The sequence below is a fragment of the Sinocyclocheilus grahami genome, unplaced genomic scaffold, assembly GCF_001515645.1.
Source record: "Sinocyclocheilus grahami isolate Dianchi unplaced genomic scaffold, SAMN03320097.WGS_v1.1 scaffold2189.1, whole genome shotgun sequence".
NCBI classification, from domain to species: Eukaryota; Metazoa; Chordata; class Actinopteri; order Cypriniformes; family Cyprinidae; genus Sinocyclocheilus; species Sinocyclocheilus grahami.
Window position 1 is genome coordinate 30,515 of NW_015507368.1, and position 8,930 is coordinate 39,444.

At 37.1% G+C, this 8,930-nt stretch overlaps 1 protein-coding gene across 1 annotated transcript; it reads right to left on the minus strand.

Annotated features, from left to right (window-relative positions):
- Window positions 1-2,414: 2,414 nt before the first annotated feature.
- Window positions 2,415-7,705, minus strand: LOC107574345 (rho-related GTP-binding protein RhoU-like). The gene is made up of 3 exons (XM_016260785.1): window positions 7,311-7,705; window positions 5,161-5,219; window positions 2,415-3,179 (listed from the first exon to the last, which is right to left on the minus strand). The coding sequence occupies exons 1-3, from the start codon at window positions 7,570-7,572 to the stop codon at window positions 2,724-2,726; spliced, it is 777 nt and encodes a 258-aa protein (XP_016116271.1). The 5' UTR covers window positions 7,573-7,705; the 3' UTR covers window positions 2,415-2,723.
- Window positions 7,706-8,930: the final 1,225 nt, after the last annotated feature.

The window sequence follows — 8,930 nt, forward strand, 5'->3', positions numbered from 1 at the left end:
GCGGATCGATCCTTAAGCATCGATACTTTCGATACTGATGTTGTATCGAAAGGATCGATCCTCACATAAAAATATTGATTCTAAAGTGCATTTTTTAAACATTAATTTTATTTACTTATCAAGAAATTCGGTGCATAAAAAAAGCTTCTAAGTGGAAAAATAGACTATATTAGAAATGGTACCTGTTGCCGTGTGTATATGATGCGTCTCCGCTGTTGGTTGTAATATTGGTGAAGTAAATACACACTTTGTTGAAGAAGCGTTAGCAAACTCTTAAACAGCAACAACAGTAGGCCTACCACGTACTCCGGCATTGTTGTGCATGTTTGTTCGCGCTTGCCTTTAAAATCGACACATACTGCGCATGTCTACATACCTAACACGTACTACGCATGCACATGACGTCACCGTTTTCAAAGATTATCGTTTGGGTGTTTACACTAGGGATGGGCGATACCCCTTATTTTGTTTTCGATACGATACCGATATTTTTCAAGGCAGTATGGTCAATATCGATTCGATACTTTTAAAATCGACACATACTGCGCATGTCTACATACCTAACACATACTCAGTGTTGCCAGATTGGGCGGTTTTGAATTGGATTGTGTGGGTGGACAAAATTTCGGCTGGTTTGCCGAAATTGCATAGGCTAATGGTTTAAAAAACAAGCCCAAGTGTGCATGTACTGCATCCAATCAGTCATCACAACGTTACCACACACACACACACACACACACACGCACACGCACACGCTGATATAAACGTCGACAGCCGCACTTATCACGAGGGCTCAGCAGACAGATGTTTTGATTTATGAGTGACAAGTTTTTAGCGTAATAACTTATAACGTAACTGATTTTGAATGTAGTATGACTGTATATTCAAGTAATCGCAATGCCTAAATATAAGTTAAAGAGTGGGAGAGTGACTCAACTCTCAAAACATGAATTATTGTGGAGCGAGATGACACGAGGCTCTATCACTGCAACTCCGAAATCAGAGCACATTTGAATTAATTAATCAAAACGGAAACTAAATATGTCTGTTTATACGATCCTGTCCCTTTATCTTTTAAACGGTCCAGATTGATAAATCCTTGAAAACTGCTAGACTTGATTCGTTTTGACTGTTCAGTGTAAAATTATAGAGCGAAGGTAAGCGCATTATTTTTATTTTTTTATTGTCGGATTATAATTCAGTATGTATCAATGAATGACACCATTTTGACTGTCATGGTGTACCCATGAACGAGTGTGAAATATCTGCCAATTATGTTGCTTTTTCCTATCACTTATATTGGGCACTTTTTGCATTTCAATTTGACTATTCTGCCTGCTGACATTGAAATTGTTCATTGTTTCAAGGGTATCGGTTAATTTCTTGATTGCAGTTTTGACAGTGTCTGCTTGCATATTTTATTCATGTTCGGTAACCTAATTCTCTTTAATGTAGGCTATTTGAGCCGTTTACCTGGGAAATTTATCTAACGTTATATTCATATTATTTTGTCGTCATTGTTTTGTTTTAAGGAGTTAAAATGGCCCTTATCAACCTTGATTTACATATTCCATCACATTATTTTGACAGTTAAAGTTTTGGGTGGTTTTTGGGCGGGTTTTTATGAGCTTTTGGGCTGAAATCATCCATCCAATCTGGCAGATAAATCCTTGAAAACTGCTAGACTTGATTAGTTTTGACTGTTCAGTGTAAAATTATAGAGCGAAGGTAAGAGTTATTATTATAAATCTATTATAATTATTATAAATAGAGATTATAATTCAGTATGTATCAATGAATGACACCATTTTGACTGTCATGGTGTGCGCATGAACGAGTGTGAAATATCTGCTAATTACGTTGCTTTTTCCTGTCACTTATATTGGGCACTTTTTGCATTTAAATTGGACTATTCTGCCTGCTGACATTGAAAATTATGCATGTTGTTTCAAGGGTATCGGTTAATTTCTTGATTGCAGTTTTGACAGTGTCTGCTTGCATATTTTATTCATGTTCGGTAGCCTAATTCTCTTTAATGTAGGCTATTTGAGCCGTTTACCTGGGAAATTTATCTAACGTTATATTCATATTATTTTGTCGTCATTGTTTTGTTTTAAGGAGTTAAAATGGCCCTTATAAACCTTGATTTACATATTCCATCACATTATTTTGACAGTTAAAGTTTTGGGTGGTTTTTGGGCGGGTTTTTATGAGCTTTTGGGCTGAAATCATCCATCCAATCTGGCAACACTGCACGTACTACGCACGTGCATGACGTCACTGTTTTCAAAGATTCCTGTATTGGGCGTTTACACGGAAATGACAACAGTGGCGTTTTCAAAAACTTGCACTTTGAAACCGGTTTTCAAAAATATGCATTTTCAGTCCCCAAAACGCCGTTGTCGTGTAAACGAACAGGCAAAACGCATAAAAAGTTTCAAGTTTTTGGCTGAAAACATTGTCGTGTAAACGGCCCCTGAATCTACTCAATGGCCCAAATGTAGAAAATCTTCATCCCGTGACTTTTAGCGATGACCCTGCATACAGTAAACTTTGGTTACTGGGAAGCTAGCTGCACATTTTGCAACCATTCACATTGTCCTTAAAGTAACAATACTGTCCTTTGTTGATTCGTTATCAACTGACCATCATCCACTTGGAGCGTGACAGTAAACAAGAGTCTATCACATTGTTCATGCCTCAGAAGATTGCTTGGATCTTTGCTATTGTATGCAGATATATTTCTTCCACCACGATTTTGAGAGCATTTTCATTTTATCAGCAGTACTGTGTACCTTCCGCTCTCGTCTGGCTCTTCGGTCGGAGTGTCGGAGCCCGACGGAGATGGCAGCGTCAAACACCTCCTTAAGGTTTTTCTGTGTGAGAGAAGAGCATTCTATGTAGGCTACCGCTCCTATTTTGTCTGCCAGGGTGCGGGCATCCTCTTCCAGGACGGGTCGCTCTCTGCGCCGTGCCAGTTCGATGAGGACCTTGACGTCTTGCCGTAGGTCGCACTGGGTGCCCACCAGTAACACAGGTGTGAGTGGACAACGGCGTCGGATCTCTGGCACCCATTTTTCACCAATGTTCTGGAAGGAAGTGGGGCTGACGACACTGAAGCACAGGAGGAGAACGTCAGTCCGCGTGTAGCAGAAGTGACGCAACTTATCGAATTCGTCCTGAGGTGGAGACAGAGGGAAAAGAGCATCATTACTGATGTTTAGAGTGTTTTGTAACACAAGGCCTTGTGAAGCCTTCAAAAATAATTTGTGGGATTCCAAGTTGTTATTTTAAATAATAAAATAATTTAACTAGCTCTTGGGGTGTTTTATAATTCCCTGAAGCAATTACGTGAAATTATAGTTGGTTGGCGCTTGCAAAGCAAAGCCATGTTGTGGAACATGCAGTGCCTGCTTTAATCTTTTAAACTCGGCCAAAGTTTTCAACTCTGGCACACCCTGTCCCATTTATGCTGTACAAATTAATTAATTAAAATATAAATCTGTTGAGCTTTTGGAGAGCAGGGCCTCTCAAAACTTTGAGAACACCAATTAATCTTGACGGATGAGAATGCCAAACCTTTTCACTGTCTATGCTACATCTACTTGTCGTTACGAAATGCTAAGATTTAGAAACAATGTGAAACATGAAAAAAAAAACAAAGACGAATCTAGGCAAATCTATAATTCTGCAAATAAATAAATACATAAAATATATAAAATAACATTTATGCAGCTTTTTGTTACATTTACATATTCACACGTCACACATTAAACTTACTGAATGCACATGAATTTGTGTTTTAATCTATTTTTAATTTGTTCATTAGTGTAACCATTATTATTTTAATGCATGTAAAACATTATACAATATGTACATGAAAAGATTGTACTACTAAAATATTTTAATATGAATTTTTTGAATGAATGTTTAATTAAAAAAAGAATGCAATAGCAGCAATATGGTTATTACAACAATTAATTTACTGTATAGAATAATTAAAGCTTGATACGGTTTCATTTCAGTTTTTACAGTAATATGCTCCAGCCACCAATTACAGTAACCTAAAAATAACTGTTAAACAGCCAATGCAGTAGCTTACTGCAAGCAGGTTTTACAGTAACTAGATAGAAATGGCATATTATTATTGCTATTATTATTACTCACTAATATAATAATAATAATAATAATAACAACAATTATCATCATTGTTGTTGTCAATACTGCTTGGTGTTGGATTTTTTGATTTTGGGTTTACGGTTTTTATTTTGGGTGAACTGTGGTACACACAGGTGAATATGCCAGATTTGTACAGTATATACAGTCATATCGCCCAGCCCTATAACTTAATGTCAACTTACTGATGCACAGACATCGCTTGATTGACTTTATCAAACGATGGCTGTTTTCTTTTGTTGACATGGACACCTGCACAACATAATGGAAGTATATCCAAACAGGCTGAAAGCAATAGACTTTTGTGATGCAAGCCTTTGTTTCTCCACTTTGGGCAAAGTGCATTTGTTCTTTCTCTTTGAAAACTATGCGAAAGCCTGCAGTATTATAACTGGGTAATTGAATTCTTATGTTTCCGTGTTTGCCTGAGCTTGCCTCTGCATGGCTGTGTAAAGGGATTTATAGGTTATGTACTAAGAGGGCAGAGTCATTTATTTGTAACCCATGTAATGTAAAGTTCAAAGCCTTAAACAAAACCCATCAACAAAACAATATAATATCCCAATGTGAAAATCGGAATGAATGTATAGCCAAAGGGCCTTTTTAAATAATTTTCAGTGATTTCACAACTGCAAAACAATCAGTGCTGAAAAAAGTTTGGCATCAAAAACATCACTTGGAGGCAAAACCGGTGGTTACATGGTACCCTGTCCAAGCCTGCATGGCTCCGAAACAGAGAGGGAGATCCAGTAACTAAAGTGCCAATAGCTTGAGGATTGTTCTTTTCGCTCTTACGATTTCCTCACAGTATGGCATCCATGCCAAGCTCTTCTAATTACTACGATTGTGTTGTGTAATCACTTTATCATCCAATTTCCAAATCCTGGTTTCAGAGAGTGACAGAAATGCCAACCCCCCCCAAACAAAAATAACTATTTAGTTGATGTTCCTCTTTGAGGTAAACAGTGCAGTGGAAGTTCTTACCTGTCCTGCAGTGTCGCAAAGCTGCAGTCTCACTGGTTGTTCATCCACCTGTACGACCGCTGGAGAAAAGAGAGAGAGGATGAGAGAGAGAGGATGAGTCGCACTGCCAACATTCAACAACTCTTTATACAATCCCTTTATATAACCATCATAACCAAATTTTATATAGATTTATTTAAATTTAATAACTTTTTAAATATCAATCTGTAATAATAATAATAATAATAATAATAATATAAAATTGTATATACACCCTCACGAACATGTTACAGATCAACTGCCCAGATTTGTGGGTTAGTGCAGCTCACAAACAGCTCAACATCTCACGCTTTGCATGTTTGAAGGACTGTACATGCTGTTAAAACCTATGAGAATGTTTGTTCCAACATGCCACAGTACAGTGATCTCATGAAACACAGTAACACTGAGGGCCTGGTGATGGTTTGTCACTTCAAAGTGTTCTGCTCGTCAAGTGCCCATTGTGGAGTTGTCTCCAAATCCCCGTCATATGATCTGCCTTTAATTCAGCCCCTTCCCCCCTCAAAGTGGCACCTGTTGAATTGCGTAACTGCTCTCAAATCAGTGCAGAGGTCACTGATCTGGTTCCAGGAGAGTGAGCGTGACATCATCACAGGCTCCAGCACACAATATCTGTTCACAGATTCCCACAAGTGGACCCAATGGATTTTACGGGCCAGATTTTCAGGTCAGGCATCATTGCGCAAGGCCTTTCTAATTACAAAGACATGCTTGTGGGATCTGACCACTGACTGGCTCTTGTCTGAGGTTCATTCAAAAATGATGAAACACTTCTTTGAGTGAAAATGATGTTATAGTACTATATAGTGAGTTTTAAAGCACTGCTTTCGGTTCCATTAAGAATGCAAGGGACTAATACTTGACTAATTTCAGGTCCAAGGAAACAATCTCAAGTTAGTGCAGTAAATTGGCACTAAAAATCAACTTTCCTGAAACCTCTCTCCTGTTTCACAGCTATGTCCCAATTTTTTGTCAACACGATTATATTTATGAAAACTAATAAAATCAGTCACAGAATTCAGTCTTGCACTTGGGTGGTCAAATATTTCTTGCCTTCATATTATATTTTATGAGTTCAGCATCATGCATGCTCTGATGAATTTCAGTTTATGAGTGATTTTCAGACTGTTACAGTTCTCTCTATACATTGTAAATGTGGTAACCTGCAGTTATTACCTTAAAATACCAGATAAAAATAGTTTTGTTGGTATAAACGAATGCATTTAAGTTGATTCAGTGAGGTTTAATCATTTTAGACTTGAATAAAACCATTTATTTTTATATAATTTTTTTTCCTCCAGTGTATCAATATATCAAGACCAGTTTTAAACAATCTTGTATTCTGAATGAACTCACTGGTTTGTCAATATTTATAAATATTTGACTTTTTAATCGGGCTCTGTTGACCCAAATGAAGAGATGAAACATGAAAAAACAAAATACTATTTAAATGGATTTCATCAATAATATTAAACAAGCATGCTTGTTAAGAAGAACACTACACAAAATAATAATAATAATAAAAAAAACATGTGAAAATGGGTTGAAACTATAACATAATGTTCCAAATGAAGGTTAAAAAGTCTGTCATGTAGTTAGTAATGAACTGTATTTGTGGTTCCAGTGTTCACACCTGTGAACTTCAGGAGAACTGATTTTTTTTAGAGTTCTAAGTCTAGAGTTCTAGGCAAAAAGTCACTGACAAAATGGTTGGAAAAGTGAAATTAGGGTATTACTTTATTTCGATAGTCCACTTCAGAGATTCTATTAACAGTAAATAACATTACAACTACATGTCAACTAGCAATTAGTAGAGTATTAGTAGACTGTCTGCTTAATATCGTCTAACACTTTCTTTGACAACTTATTCTACTAACCCTAAACCTACCCTAACAGTATACTCTTCGAGTTAGTAGTCATGTAGTTGCAAATTAATGAGAATGAGTTGACATGTAGTTGACATGTAGTTACAAAGTTACTTGTAGTTAATAGAATGTCTAAAGTGGACTATCGAAATAAAGTGTAACCGAAATTAGTTCTATGAACAGTTCGTGCATTTGTTTGCAACTGATGCGCTACAATGGCATCATTATACGAATCCAAAGACTCACCTGAGAAATCGTCAAACGCTGTCGGGATGTATTTTGTTGGATATCCATTGGTTGTGTAGCTGACAATCAGGCTGGTTTTCCCCACAGCTCCATCCCCGAGAAACACGCACTTTAACAGGCGCCCGTGGCAGTGCGCAGGCCGGGGGGGCATGGGTTTGTGTGGCGGCACCGGAGGCGCCATCAGGTTACTGTTATCCATGACGCGCTGCTCGACCGCAGGTGAATCGCACACTCCTAATGGAGTGACCCAGGAAAAAACCATCAATAAGAAGCCTCTATAAACGACTAAACACTACGAGCACTGCGTAAATGCGCTTGATCCGGTGCAGAGCGCGTAAACCGTCAATTTCATAAGATCCAAATACTTAGTCTCTCCACGAAATCTACAGACTTAAAGAACCTACAACAGCTGGGCAAGGAGTGAGAGAGGCAGCCTTTATAGTCAGCCTTCATTTGACTAGCTCCTCCCTCCTCACATGGCTGCTTCAGCATATTCATTATTACATTTGTTCCACTAGAAACAATGGCGATGGCTGTTGGTTCTTCATTTTCAGAGTACATCTACAATTTGAAGAGTTTTATATGACATTGCCTCATTTTGCTATAATGTCATACATTTTGAATATATGTCTTATTTATTGCAAGCATAAGCAATCATAACTGAAAGGTTGCTTTGTAGCATTTTAACTGTGGTGAAAGGTAATGCTTTTTTTAAATTGTATTATTTTTACAAAAATTATTTTGAGGCCAAATGTTTTACTCTAGAGGATTTGGAAACATGGTCCCATTAAAATGTTATTTTGAATATTAATCTAAGAGGAAAGTATGCAATTTAGGCGCTCATTAAACACATTTATGTTTATGAATATTAAATGTTGAAAGGTTGATTATAAAAAATCCCTAAAACGTTGGGTTATAACATATAACAATGTCTTTAAAGTAACTGAACGATTAATATTTACAGCATACTATAATGATCATTTGTATTAAACTTTAGTTGCAGAATTGAATAATGTGCCGTTATTTTACATCTGATTGGTCCTATTCACCTTCTCCTTTTGGCAGCTATTAACTGAGCTTTCCTTCCACCTTGTGGTCAATATATACAACTGCGCTATTTAATATTTATTTTGAGAAATTCATGTACAATATGTATACATATTAGATGCATATATGTAATATAAGATGTGTCTACATACAGGTGCATCTCAATAAATTAGAATGTCGTGGAAAAGTTCATTTATTTCAGTAATTCAACTCAAATTGTGAAACTCGTGTCTTAAATAAATTCAGTGCACACAGACTGAAGTAGTTTAAGTCTTTGGTTCTTTTAATTGTGATGATTTTGGCTCACATTTAAGAAAAACCCACCAATTCACTATCTCAACAAATTAGAATACTTCATAAGACCAATAAAAAAAACATTTTTAGTGAATTGTTGGCCTTCTGGAAAGTATGTTCATTTACTGTACATGTACTCAATACTTGGTAGGGGCTCCTTTTGCATGAATTACTGCATCAGTGCGGCGTGGCATGGAGGCGACCAGCCCGTGGCACTGCTCAGGTGTAATGGAAGCTTTGATAGCAGCCTTCAGCTCATCTGCATTGTTGGGTCTGGTG